Source organism: Ambystoma mexicanum, chromosome 13 (genome assembly GCF_040938575.1).
Source record: "Ambystoma mexicanum isolate Mex_15411 chromosome 13, UKY_AmexF1_1, whole genome shotgun sequence".
Taxonomy (NCBI): Eukaryota; Metazoa; Chordata; class Amphibia; order Caudata; family Ambystomatidae; genus Ambystoma; species Ambystoma mexicanum.
The window spans coordinates 821,818,254-821,832,895 of NC_090938.1; the positions used below are offsets into that span (position 1 = coordinate 821,818,254).

The 14,642-nt window shown below is 47.9% G+C and overlaps 2 protein-coding genes across 4 annotated transcripts in view; one reads left to right on the top strand and one right to left on the bottom strand.

The window, feature by feature from the left end:
• Positions 1-489, bottom strand: part of GTF2H4 (general transcription factor IIH subunit 4) — a 70,864-nt gene extending 70,375 nt beyond the window's left edge. Inside the window, exon 1 of one of the 3 annotated variants that reach the window (XM_069635311.1) lies at positions 306-489. The gene's annotated coding sequence lies outside the window, so the exon portion shown is untranslated. Of the gene's footprint in view, positions 1-199 lie in introns of all 3 variants that reach the window. The other 2 variants (XM_069635310.1, XM_069635312.1) reach the window with 2 other exon arrangements.
• Positions 490-588: 99 nt separating this feature from the next.
• VARS2 (valyl-tRNA synthetase 2, mitochondrial) overlaps positions 589-14,642 on the top strand; it is a 266,584-nt gene continuing 252,530 nt past the window's right edge. Inside the window, exons 1-2 of the mRNA XM_069635309.1 lie at positions 589-792; positions 4,135-4,494. Coding sequence (XP_069491410.1) covers positions 4,261-4,494 — 234 coding nt within the window. The 5' untranslated portion in view covers positions 589-792; positions 4,135-4,260. The remainder of the gene's footprint in view (positions 793-4,134; positions 4,495-14,642) is intronic.

Here is a 14,642-nt window from a genome sequence, read left to right on the forward strand (position 1 = left end):
GGCCCCACTCATGCCCAGGAGGACCCCTCTCGTGTCCTGGCACCTCCCAGGCCCCACTCATGCCCAAGTTGCCCCCTCTCCTGCCCCACTGACGCCTGCCCTGGGACCTGGCACCTCCCAGGCCCCACTCATGCCCAGGGCCCCCCTCTCCTGCCCTGGCACCTCCCAGGCCCCACTCATGCCCTCTCCTGCCACTTACTCCTGGCCTCCCTTCTAGCACTTGGGGCTGGGCGCTGATCCCTCCACTGAGCTGCTCCCCCGGCCCCTCGCGCATGCACTTACTCCTGCCCCGGCTCCTTTCTCACCCGTGCACTCACTCCTTCCCGGCGTAAAAAGGATGAAAGTTTCCGTGCGTCTCAAGCCTCGCTTCGATATTTGGCCCGCCTTGAACACAAAGTCTTCAAAGCGGATTGGTTATACGGTAACGTCACTCTGCCAGAATAGAAAGCCCAGTGCTATCTAGTGGAAAGAAAAAAAGGACACTCAGGTGTCCTGCGTCCCCTGGCGGCCGTCTTGCAGTAGTAGGAGCCCTGCCTACGGTGCAGGCAGCAACCTTGGGGTACCTCTGCTGAAGGGGTCTGGGCCACGCCGGGAGGGGTTATTATAGGTCTTGCTTATCGCCTTCCATCTGTGACTCGCTCCGCTGCACTGCTCTCCACGGGCGTACCTCTGGGTGCTCGCCTGGCCGCTTGTCGCCGCAGTGCACTCTGGGATGCCCATGTGCCCTTGTCATCCTCCTGGTGTCAGGCAGCACAGGAAGAGGAGCAGCAGCAGACACACAGCCAGGAGCAGGTAATGCAGCTCAGTCTGTTCGTGTGCTCACCAGGAACACGTATGTGTCCCCAGATTCCCCCCCTTCAACGACTCTGTGTTTACCCTTCACCCCCATTTAGTCTCCACCACTTTATAAGGGTGTTTTCAGGGTTGCAGGGATTAGAAAGTTATTGCTTCCTCTATTTATTCAGGCCTATCATCCTCTGTTATATAAGTTAAAAGAGTGTTTTCAGCTCTCTGCTGCCCAAGATTTGGAGAGGGCAGTGTGTTCTACACTTGGGTGCACTAGAGGTAGTTGTTATGGTATAGGTCAGAAAGCAACCTTTTACAGGAAGCGATCAGAACATAAGCTGTCCACCAACTGGACACAAGTGAGAGAAGGTTGCAATGAGGAATTTTGGTCTCAATGCTAATATTTGTATTCTCTCAGAAATTGCCTGCTGTCACTCTGAGAAGCACCTTGACTGGTCTGCAATTTTAATGCAACTTAACTTAATTTCTACACCCAGCCTTGTCAAATGGTAAAGTTTACATATGAAATATATGCGAGTGGTACAGCAACATCTTATACACATTTTGAATACAATGGACTCAACCCCCTTCTCATGGTTACAGCTCTGGTGTTAGCCGGGGTCTAAATTAAAATAAGACACATTACGTACTGCAGCCAACGTACCGCCAATTTCTTGGGCTGGAACGCCATTAAAATATGGTAAAACCACAAGTGAAGTTTGTAAACTCTGCCTGGGCATAAACACCCTAGTAAAGCAAACGCAGTTTGAGAAGGTTCTTGGAATCTTTGGCTGTGCATTCTCACAGTGGAGTAATGGTTATCGGTGACATTGACCATTCATAATTATTTATTTGTTTATTGTGCATTTGTAAGGCGCTTATACAGCAAGTACATTGTGTTTCAAAGCGCCCACAGGGCAGCAGTGATGAAACACGGGAGAGGCAAATATATCAATGAAAGATAGAGGCGGTCCTACTACGCATTGTGAGCATTCAGAATGTGCAAGTGCAGAGAGAGGGGAAGAGGGAGGGGGTAAGTGCTAGGAGTACAGCAGGGAAGTACTAGAAGAGGTAGGCAGCTGTTAAGTGACTTGGTGAGAGTGGTCAACTGCCAATAAATAGGTATATAGCACAGGGCTGAGGGTGTGCTGGGCAAGTGCTGAGGCTAGACAGAAGCTGGGGTGATTGGGAATGGGGGGTCAGGGGCCTGAGGATGCATAAGGGCCCAGAACACCAATCATAGCAACTGTGAGATTAGCAGAGGAGAGAAGATGTGAAAGAGGCGCATTAGAATATAAAAGGTATTGCTTATTTTATTTTTTACATTTATAAATCGCACAGGTGGCCCTGGGGCATCGTGGTTCTGTTACAATAGGGCTTACTTAGTTAAAGCAGAGAACAACATGACAAGGTGTCGGTGCTATTCGGCACAGTGAGAGAGATACACGATACAAGGCAGTAAAGATTTAACAAAGACATTTACATGATTTGCAGCTTTGATCCGAAAAGGTTCCAAAGTTACAGGGGAATTGGCTGCAGTATGCTTAATTAGCGGGGGCGGGGACTAGTTGAAGAGCTTGGTTTTCAGTGATTTGTGGAAAGCTGCGTGGGAGGTCTCATTCCTTACTGCTGTGGGCAGGGCATTCCAGTTTTTAGGCGCTAGGAATAGGAAGCTCGAGCCTCCAGCTTTAGCTTCTTTGAAGGTAGGGACGCAGTGCTGATTGGAGTGGTGGGAGCGCTTAGGTCTGTCAGAGGTGGCTCTGACTATTTCTTCTGATAGGTATTGAGGTGCTGTGATTGATGGGCACTTGTGTGCAATTGCTAGGGTCGTAAAAAGTATACACTCTTTGACTGGGAGCCAGTGGGCGTCCCGTCTTGCCTGGGAGATGTGCTCCCTTTTGGGAATGCTTAACCCTGCTCTGAGGGCATTGTTTTGAGTGATTTGTAGTCTGTTTAGATTTTTGCCAGACGTGCCCACAAGCAGGACGTTACAATAATCCAATGTATTGTTTAACCCAGTCTATGTGTGTATTGAATAGAAAGAACTCCGAAGATAATATGAAGTGGCACCAATAAAACTAATGAAGCTTTGGCTGTTTTGCATATTAAAGAGCATTTTGGGAAGATGAGAATGACCAAAGAGCTTTATATCTGTCATATGTCTATGAGAGTTGTATGGCTGAATCACTAAATACCTAAAGCACACTAGGTTTGGTATGCATTTTTTTATTATTAAATAAACAAATGTCACCCTAACAATAAAGCTTTTGTAAATATCAAGAAAATATACAAGTTTATCCATCAAAGACTTTAGCTGTCAGAGTGGAATAACTGCTAACAGGTCAAAATGACTGGCAGTGTTGTGGATCAGCTAGACTTGGAGAAACAAAATTGGCTTCATATTTAAGAAATGACAACCAGTTCATAGAAAATAAAATGCAATACAATGCTGCTCCTCTGGCAATCTGCTGCCCTAGACCTGGGTCTAGTCTCCCTATGCCCAGTCTTACTGCACACCCCTTTAGTGCGTGACAAAGGAGGGGTGTGTTTACATTTACCAGCAGGTGGGTGGGTGAGGCGTTCCTCAAAACATGTTAGGAAGGGTGCAGTGAGCACCTGGATCTCAAGCGAGTCGCTTACATTTAGGGAGGTCTCTGCAGTCCGAGCACAACCAGGAGATCATTCTATATTTTGGGGGCAATGAGTACGGTTGTCTGTCGCCGCTCCAGGCTTCCTGGAGGTTCCTCACTGGATGAGGCCCCTGATCTCATTATTTCCAGCCACCGTATCTAATAGCACTGATCCAAAACTAAGCATGACAACTTTTGAAGTGCTCTAGATTAAAAGGGGCAAGGACTGTCTATACCTGATCCCCTGCAAGCGCCAGCAGCCTTTTGTGAACACCATGACACATCAAGTGAGCGGTGTTTCTTGATTAGATGAGTGCCTTCTGTCCTTTTGTTGTAAATACATGAGCAGCTACCTACATCCTGAGGACCTAAAATAACATTACGGGAGCTCAGCAAGTTGCACTCTGCTGTTGGGCGCTGCGTCCATCATACAGGATACAGGTTTGACTCGCAGTTTCCTCCTCTGAGGTTGCTGGAATAACGACTATTGAGTTGGGTATTTGATTAGACTTGGGTGGTAAAGCACAACATTAGACCTGAGTAGTAATTTAGAGGTGTTAAGCTCCAGGCTCCAAAGCCAAGCGTTGCTTGAGTTCTAAACCATCATTCCAGTTGCATTCACTGTTAGATTGTGTGTGGCCTGCCTGGGGCTGAGCTGGGAGTCTTACCCAGGCACAGATCTAGGAATGTGTAACTTCTGTTTCCTCTTCCGTTTCAGCAAGACCCCGGGGGAAGAAGCTGTGTTCGTCCTCCATGATGGACCCCCTCCCTCAGTAGAAGATTGGGAGGCATCGCGTGCTGAGACAGGAGGGCACCAAGGCCGCAGCTGGGAGAAGATCTGAAGATGTGGCGTGTCACCCTTGCTGGTGCGAGTGGGCCCCCTCGGGGCTGGGCTCGCCTCCTTCAGCGGGCTGGCAGTGCTGACTGGAAGCCACTGGTGGCCTGCAGAGGTTGCGCCTCGGGTGGCACCGTAGCTCCACCACACACCTCTTGGCTGAAGAACAAGGCTGAGAAGGAGCGGCGGAAGCGAGAGAAGCAACAGGGCCTAGAGACGAGGACGGGCGTTGCCCCGGAGAAGGTGAGTGCCAGGGGTAGGGCACTGAGCCACAAGTACTAGGGAGTCATGGCCCCAAGGCCTGCAGTGAGCAAGGTGCCTTTTCTCACATTCCCATACTACTTAGGCGTCCCTGGGTCCTCCCTAATGGGAGCTCAGCCCCAGGCCCATGAAGGATGGGTCAACATCAGATGTGGATCTCTGATTACGCTCAAATTCACTGCATTCCCAACAGTGCACCTCACATACGTGACTTTAAAGCCAAAAGCACGTCATCCTCAGCCGCACTGACACTGCACAGGATGTTTCCTCCTTCCTGTCCCCATATGTAGCAAGTTTAGATGGGACAGTATGTGTTGCCTGTTAACAGCACCGAGTGGGTACTTTATGGAAGACCTTTGAAACACTTGTCGACGAGCGCGATATAAATACAAATTTCAATAACTGTCATGTTGGAATTGAAATAGGGGTGTTTGGCTGACGTGCAATTCAGAGTGAACCTCAGTGGACCTGATGTGGGGGTGATGGACTAGTCATTTATTTTGTTACTAGCAAAGGTACCCATTCTCCAAACGGGTTCTGTAGACAGAGATGATAACTTTCTCATCAATTGTTGAAAACCAATGATCCTGTAGGTCGCTATGCAACATGTGGTGCAGATTGGTGAAACGTTGTGGAATTGTATAGGAACAACGTTTTGCCACAAATTTGGCACCACACACAACTTTTGACCTTCATAAATATAGATGCATTTGCTCAATAATTGAGGTAAAGCTGCAGCAACAAAAGATAAAACGTGTTCAGTGAAACGGACCAATTAAAACACGTTGGATGACCAAATGCCCTTTTTTTTTTGGTGACTTTTTTGCAACTCTTTTTTTTATTTTCTTAAAACTATTGTGAACGTGCATAATGTTATTTTCTAAATAACTAAAATATATGTTTACTTAAACTAGTTTGGCCCGTTACCTGTATTTGTTTGAGGCCCAATCCTGCCCCACTTTTTAGTTTGGGTTATTAGGTGGCACTATAAGCCGACACTATTGCTTTAGACTGCAGATATGGAGAATTGGCATATGAGGAGTGTGATAAAAATGGAGCATTTTCTACAACCAGGACACCAGCTGGCCCAGGCTCTGTTAATACAAGGCAGAAAGACCATATGAAGGGTTATTTGAAGCTATCTGATTGGAGGGAGTAATTGACAGGCCATTCGACCAATCACAGAAAAGGATATGAAATGAAGCTTTCTGAAAACATTTGTCTCTTCTTTGTTTTTGTTTTCTCGGTTGCCAGGAGACAGAGGAGGAGGATTTGAAGAGCGACGGTTTTAACTGGGCTTATTGAGATATACCCGATGTTGAGGGGATGTTGTGCCATTGCACCGAGTTAAATACAAGATTTTGACATTATTATTCCAAGCGAACGTTTGAAGTCGCTAGGCAGTTCTTACAATTTATGTGCGAGAAAAGCGACAGAGAGGGAAAGCCGCGCTGAACTGGACAGCTGATCTGTCCAGATGAATTGTGGAGGGCAGAGCTCGTAGGGGCTGAGGCCGCTCTGCGTCGAGCAGCTGATCCAGTGAGAAGACCGAGGAGGCGGAGTTTCTGTCATCGGGGACCGCGGAGTCGAGCAGCTGATCCGCCGCCCGAAAACGAAGAAGGAAGGAGTTGCTGTCATCGGGGAGCGTGGAGGCGAGTAGCTGGTACACCGCCGAGAACATCGAGGGGAGGAGCTATGGTCAGCGGAGGCCGCGCTGACGAGAAATACCGAAGGTGAGAAGAGACCTGAGTGTAAGCCGGGCGGAGCTACGCAGGAGTAAACAGCCGACACCGGTAAGAGTGTGAAGAAGGGTATAGTTTAGGCGGACAGGAGCCGAAACGAAATAGAACAGCTGATTCAAACTGACGAGTAGAGTATATAAAGGAACATTGGGGAACGTTGATGCCATATGTATGGTCCATGAAAATGTTGGTACAGAACCGAATTTAAAGGAGGATCTGAGATATCCTCTCTCTCTTAAGACTTCCTTACATAAAGAGAGACTGGTGAATTTAAATAAATATATTAGTGACTCCATGAAAGACTAAAAGGTTATGTTTCAATATCTGATAAACACAGTCAACCTGATTACATATGAGGAAATACTCAATTTACAGAGACTATAAGCTAAAGTGGCAAAGAATTGAAGTTGGAGAGATTATAAGAGAAAAGTACAAACAACGTGATAGACTTTAAAGAAAGGAAGAATCTAACTTTACCAAAGACTTACCGGAAGTGTTATGAACCAATTGGCTAGAAAAGTGCTATCCTCACAAGAGGATAAAGCAAGAAACCACCTGTATCCTTTTTGTTTTCTTGAAAGAAAACAGAAAAGATAGTTGTTAATAAAAGTCCCCTTGGGAACAAGTTAATATTCAATCTCAGTCTAACTGTATTTATTTATCACTATTGTTCACAAACCTCACAAGGAGGGACACACAGCTTGTAGGTGTTTGGTTATTTGCACACCCATTGACTGCCCAGGCAATGCTAATCCCTGTGTTCAATCCCACCCACTTCTTGCCTCACCCTACTCAAAGCACCTCCTTGTGGGAACTCTTTGAGCTTGCTTTATCAAGCCTTACCATCACACTTTGCTCTTGAAGCGGGTGCGGGTGTTTTCCCAAAGCACTCTCCTAAGAGTTCATGACTTAATTGGAGCTGTATCTGCTACTGGTGTAATACACATTTCTTAACCATGTCTGCCTTCAGCCACTTGATTTATAGTCCCTATGCTTGTCCTTCCTTGAAATTGTGTTAAAAACCAGCATTGGCAAAGCCACCCATTTTGGCTTATGTATAAGTATTAGGCACTTGCCGGGCACTGCTATTGCCCAGGCACTCGGCACCATTTTGCACCTGCTTCCATCAATGTTAATGTTAAAGATAATTTATACTGCACACTATCACCACTGGAGTGGTCCCCTGGCGGATCGGAAAAGGAGAGTGTGAGGGTTAGTAGGGCATAGCGGGAAGAGGTAGAGTGAGAGTTGTGATGTTCTGTTGATGGCTTCAGTTCAGTTTGCACCGTTTGCTGAGCTTGGTAAGCCATTTACAGCTCTGTAGATTTCCATGTGCTGTTGTGCATGACTATGTGTTGTTTCCTTGTTGTTGGAGTGTAGTGAAGTGCATGCAGATTGCTGTGCAGAGAAGGGGTTGCATTTGTTTAGTGTTTAAGAGGTGTATGCGGAACTTGAGGTTTTAGGGTTAGGTTCATGGGGCTTTTCTTTCCTTGTTGGTTCAGACTTCTCGGTGTCTATGCCCGTGTTGTGTGTTGGGCGCTTGAAGCGGTTCATTCGCCGGGCTCTTCGCATGGTCGTGGCTTTCATTTCTAGCTGTCTAGCGATCTATGATTGAGAGTTGGTGCAGACCTCCCTCATCCCTGGGTGGAGATGAGTATGGTCGAAAGGTTACCTCTTAGGTTGCCAAGGGTGTGCGTACCCTTGCCTCCCCCAGCTCCTTGGTGCGGGACCCCCCGAGGAGGGCGCTTTAGGGGCTCCAGGGTTGCCAATTAATTGGGTAATGCTCCTCCCTCTGCAGTTATAGTGGGCGTCCCTGAGGTGATGTCTAGAGTGAGGGTATTGTTTGGGAGTGGATCTTTTTTTTGGCGTCCCTCCTTGGCTTCTTCTTTCCATGTATGCTTGGTGCGGTGGGTTGTGTTTCCAGTCGTGTTTTTGTCATTCCTAGTCGTTCCCGTCTAATTCTGAGGAGGATAGCCAAGTTTTAAGTAGTGTTTAGAATTTTAGGTGATCCTTCGTATTGTGTATTTCTTTCTGGAGGGTGTTCCAGGTTTTTGCTGCTATGTGGGAGAATGATGTCCCCCCCCGCCTCCCAAGTTTTTTTGTGTGTGTAAGGGCTTGGTTCCAGGCAAATGTCGTTGCTTGATCTGAGTTTTCTTGCCGGTTGGTAGCTTATTTTCTTTTGTAGGCATTCTGCTCCTTGACCATGGATTGCCCTGTGTGTTATGCACATTGTTTTGAGCGTGATTCGTTGTTTGATCTGCAGCCAACGTAGCATTTTTACCGTTGGGGTTGTGTGTTTCCTTCACAGCGGTCTCAATGGCCAGTTAATGCCAATACGGCTGTTCAGGAAAGTGCCTTTCCCATGCCCAAACAAAAGCCCAAATTGTTGGCATTGCCAATGCTTGTTTGTGTGCCCCCTGGTTTGTCCCTCATAATATTGTTTTCTAGACGCACCACTGGCATATCTAGTAGCAAGCTCAGTAAATGTGCCTCCATTTCGCACGTTTTTGACTACGAAATTACGATTACGTGTCGATGTGCAATTATGACTTCAACATTAAGAGTGAGTGTATGGGCCTGGAGCTGAGACTCCCATTCCTGCTGTAGTAGTCTAAATATTCCCTGGGGTGCCATGGGAGGGGCTCACTGGGCTTTGGTGGGCTTCAAGTAGCAGTGCTAGCATTCAGGCACTGCTGACCAGCATTGAATCCACACTGCGTATGCTTTTGAGTGTTCTGCGGCAATCCAACTTGCAGTGTCGTCTCCCACTCCCCAAGGGCGAGACCAGATTAAGGCTTATATACACCCCTTACGTTCTTACTATTGTATTATTTGGAGTATGTGCATAGCAGGGCTCGGTCTGTGGATGGGCGCATCAATCTGATATTATTTATTATTCATATTAAGACTGGATCATTGACCTAAGTGCTTCCCTGTGTCAGGAGAGGCCAGAATGCAAATCCTGTCCAAAACACCAACTAATGATTTATGGAAACAGAAGTCTGTTATTCATACAAATATTGAAGATGTACAACTGTGCAAACTTCAAAATAAAATGCAGCAATAACTCACCCCGCAATTGAGGTCAATGGGCACTGAGTGCTCAGGGGGTCAGTCTGTTGGTCATAGTGTTGCCAAGTCACCCTAACGCCTGGCTCATATGTGCGAGTAGTTGAGGGCAGTGCTGGGCAGCATTATAGAAGTTTGCCAGCTGAGCACCCGCTTCTGCATTTAGCAAGTTCTACTCTGTTATTTTTATCATTCTATCTTTGTGTAGCAGGAACCTGGCTCGGGAGCATTGGAGTGCTGTTCAGGCCATAGAGCACAGCATTGGTAGTGAAAATTGAATAAGTCATCAATTAACAGTTATCCCAGCACAGTATACGGAGGGGGTGTTGTTATTATGTACATTGGTCAGGCAAGGGCTGGAGAAATATTCTGACCGCATGACATTTATTTCATATAGCCCAATATTCTTCCTATGGGCTGCTTTGTGGGGCGCACCCTACTTTAACCAGTGGAATGTACCTCTGGGAGGCCAGGGACGATTCCAGCAACCTCTGGCTACATACAAGCCTTGCAGAACACTTCGGACACCTCTTACAGTCCTCTTGCAAGCAGTGATGAGCTCTTGCATGTGCAGGTTGTGGTAGGTCAGAAGGAGACAGGCCAGTTTTTTGGCATTCTTGAAACTGTTTTATTAAAATAATAAATGAAAGAGGCCTCTCTATTCCTAATCTATGGATTTCTCTGCCTAACCAAATTAACTAAGGTGTTCACCGTCTGTTGTGAAGACCAAAGTAAACAGTCTGTCTTCCGTTCAAAGCTAAGCTGCTTTGTCCCTATGTCAGATACCAGATTGCCCACGTAGTGTAGCCGATGAATTCTTCTTCCCAATGTACCCCTCTGGTTTTGGTTTGAAGAAAGAACCAGAGCGATCAATTGGAGAAAAGAATTGATGCCGATTGAAATCCAGGGGTACCAATGGAGCAACAGAGATCGAGATGGCAAATGCCAAAGGAGAACAGGATATAGGAAAACACAACAGCAGTTTGTGGCCGGACCTGCAAATGTGAGATACAATAAACGCACCACAGCAGCAGGGTTTGAGTTTGCATTGTGCCAAGAGATCCAACAACCAAATAGAAGCAGTCCCAGTAATCGTACCCCAAAAGCTTGGTTAGCATAGAATACAAAACACACCTCCCTTCTCCCCACCGGATTCAATTGAAGAGGTTCGCAGCTTACCAGTGGTTCTATCCCAGGAGAGAGTGGGCAGCAAGTGTAGAAAATGTTCCAAGCAAATCCACAAGTGATGAGGTCCAAACCTAACCCGACGGCACGAGGACGGTAGTACACACAGGGAGTCTCTAGTCCGTGTACCAGTTCTAAATTCCAAGAGGTCCAAGTTGTCGAAAGAAAACCAGAAGTTTCAGGGACAATCCGAAAGCAGAGATAATGATGGAGTGGAACCGTATGCGAACGGGGTCCGGCAACCGCCTGATGTAACGTGGTATCCAAGGAGCAGGCAAGGGATTTCCAGTAACGGTCGTGGTCGGAGTACGTGACGAGGCAATTCAAGGCAAAGCGTTCAAGAAGAGCAATCCAAATAGCAGTCCGCGTCGAGGAGCCAAAAGGTAATCGGGAACCGAGGGGAAAAAACAGGGAATAACCGGGAAAGGAACGCATAGGCAAGATAGAAGGAAATAACACTGAACAGAGTTCGTAACGCCACTAATCCGCGATCAGAAGCACCGATCTAGGTGAGGGAGGCGCTCATAAGGAGGCAAGTCACATGACAACGCGGCTCGCTACTCGGCGTGGATTGAGCGAGGAGTAGAGCGGACGCCAGCGTTGCCATGCCATTTGCCAGGCACCAGGTTTCATGCTTCTTAAAGGGACACAAGCCCGTGGTTTGGAGAGGAACGAGTGCCCATACATGACAGTATCCTCCCGCAAAGGGACCCTCACCCCCCACGAGAGGACCAGAAACGGGCCAAAAGGACAGGGGCATGAATGTTTCCGGCCGGTTCCCAGGTGCGGTCCTCCGGACCATAGCCCTTCCAATCAACCAAGTACAAATGCCGCCCCCTGCGCACCTTGGTGTCCAGGATTGCAGCCACCTCGTATTCGTTGAAACCATGCACCCTAACAGGAGAAGGGCGTAAAGGCAGTTTGGTCAATGGGTGACAAGGTTTCACCAAGGACACATGAAACACCGGATGTATCCTCCAACTCGAAGGCAGGGCAAGACGAACCACCGCTGGATTTATGACCTGCAGGATCTTATAAGGACCCACAAAACGAGGTAACAAGGCCCGTCGACCCGGTAATCGTAGGTTTTTTGTAGACAACCAGACATTCATGCCCACGGCATACAGAGGAGCCGCAGCGGTGTGCATCAGCATACTTTTTCGAACGGCTCTGGGCCAGAACCAGTTGGCTTTTCACTAAGGCATGGGTATCTGAGAGTCTCTTAAAACAACTCAAAGCAGCAGGGTTGTGGAATGGCAGTTCTGCACCAAGAGGCAAGGAACGCGGGTGTCGACCGTACATTGCGTAAAATGGGGACATATGGGTCGCAGTATGGAGGGAATTATTGTAGGCAAATTCCGCCAACGGCAATACGGAGACCCAGGTACCCTGACGTTGAGAGGTGAGGCAACGGAGGTACTGTTCCATGGTTGCATTTAGCCTCTCCGTTTGACCGTCTGTTTGAGGGGGGTAAGCACTGGAATATCTGCCATCTATACCCAGGGTTGTGGTCAATGACCACCAAAAGCGAGAAGTGAACTGTGGTCCCCGATCCGTGATGATCATAGTAGGCAGGCCGAACCTTCTAAACACGTTCTTCAAGAGCAGATCCGCTAGCACCGGAACGGTAGGAATACCATGGCATGGTACAAACATAGCCATCTTGGTAAAGTAGTCAATCACTACCCAGATAGTGTTGTACCCGTCCACCATAGGTAGTTCCACGACGAAATCCATAGAAAGCATTTTCCATGGGGCATCGGGTACAGGCATGGGTTGAAGTAGGCCCACAGGTTTACCATGATGATGTTTGCACTGGGCACAAACAGTACAAACCGCTATATATTGCCTTACGTCTTGGTTCGTAGAGGGCCACCAGCACCATCTTCCCAAGAGGTCCAAGGTCTTTCCAACCCCTGGATGGGCTGCTACTGCAGCATCATGGCACCACTGCATGGCGGTATGCCGGGTATTAGCATCTGGCAAGAATATTTTTCCCTGTTTATAGGGTAGTGAGTGAATGAGCTCCAATCCAAGGCTGGCAACCTCGGAAGGATGGGTACTCACCCAGTCCTTAATGGAGATGGTTAAGGAGGGACGTAACGTGCAACCACACACCACTTGATTAGGTAGTAACAGGGAGCCATGAAGGTTGGAAGGATTCGGAGGTCCATGAAGTCGAGAAAGGGCATCTGCTTTTGAGTTCAAGGAACCGGGACGGTAGGTGATGATGAAATTGCACATCGAAACAAATTCATGCCACCTAGCATGGCGAGCCGTGGTGCATTTCACCGACTGCAAGGCCAAGAGGTTCCTGTGGTCAGTGAAGACCTGGACTGGCTCAGGAGAGCCCAACAGATGATGCCTCCAAACCAAGAATACGTCTCTGACAGCCAATAACTCGCACTCCGTGATAGTGTAATTTCTTTCATAGGGTGTAAGCTTTCTGGAGTGGTAAGCCACTGGATGTAGGCTTTTGGTGTCTGGACAATGCTGGGACAAAACAGCGCCCAAGGCTACATCAGAGGCATCAGCTTTAATAGCAAATGGTGTATTTATATCCGGATGCTGGAGAACAGGAGCAGAGGTGAAGGCAGACTTCAGGGTTTCGGAGGCTACTTGTGCCTGTGCATTCCACCTAAACGGGTGTTTAGTGCTGGTGAGGGCCGTCAGTGGAGAAGCAAGGGCAGAGAAGTCTTGGATAAACCGCCGATAAAAATTGGCAAAGCCAAGAAACGATTGCAAGGCTTTTAACGTGTTGGGACGAGGCCAGTCCAGAATAGCGGATACCTTGGAATGGCTCATCTGCACGCCTTGGTTGGTAATGTTCTAGCCCAGGAATTCCACCTCAGTAACATGAAACATGCACTTCTCCAGCTTAGCATACAGACGGTTAGCCCTCAGTCGTTGCAATACTTTAGAAACATGAGTGACATGAGAAGCAATCGAGGGGGAATAAATCAAGATGTCATCCAAGTATACGACCACATATTGGTCCAACATGTCATGGAATACCTCGTTAATGAAATACTGAAAGGTAGCTGTGGCGTTGCACAAGCCAAAAGGCATAACGCAGTACTCAAAGAGGCCATACTTGGTTTTGAAAGCGGTTTTCCATTCATCGCCCTCGCATATTCGTACAAGATTGTATGCACCCCTTAAGTCCAGCTTAGTAAACACCTTGGCCGAACCCAACTGATCCAGCAGAACCGTAATCAGGGGAATCGGATATTGATTCTTGATCGTGACTGCGTTTAAAGCCCGATAGTCGATGCAAGGGCAAAGGTCCCCCTCCTTTTTTGGGACGAAGAACAAGGGAGAGGCAGCAGGTGAACGAGAAGGGCGTATAAAACCAGTGTCCAAGGACCTCTTAATATAGTCCTTCAAAATATGGTCTTCCTTTGGGGTCAAGGAGTAAATCTGCCCCGAGGGTACCTTGGCCCCTGGAACCAGCTCAATAGGGCAGTTGTAGGGTCTGTGTGGCGGAAGCACCTCTGCCCCCTGGGCAACGAAAACATCTTGGTACTTTTGGTATGCCAAAGGAAGCGTGGTATTGATAACTGCTCCCACGGTACCAGCTAGCTCAGAGAGAACACGGCCTGGATTGACCATCGAAGGGGTTGTCAGACAATGGGTCTCGCAGAAATCCGTGAGAAAACACACGTCCCCTGAATACCAGTCCACAGAAGGATTATGCAGCCTCAACCAAGGCAGACCTAGTATGAATCTGAACTGTGGTGCGGCAATGAGATCAAAGGATATGCTTTCCTGATGACCACAGTCCGTGGTCATGACCAGGTCGATGGTGCGTTCCGTCACTAGCCCAGAGACCAGGGAAGAGCTGTCAACATCGTTCACCATTTCAGGACACAATTTAAGGACAATCGGAAGACCCAATTCCCTCGTATAGGAGGCATCCACGTAATTCCCCATTGCTCCGGAGTCCAAAACCATGCTAACTTCCTTTCTCTCAAGACCGGAGGCCGTGAGTGAAACAGCCAGACAATAAGGGCTACACAAAGGGGGATCTGTAGATGAAACACCCAGCGTCTGGATCCCTTCAGTCACCGGGTTTTGGCGTTTCCCTGTTTCTTGGTAGGTCTTTTAGGGCATTCCATGAGCAGGTGATCAGAT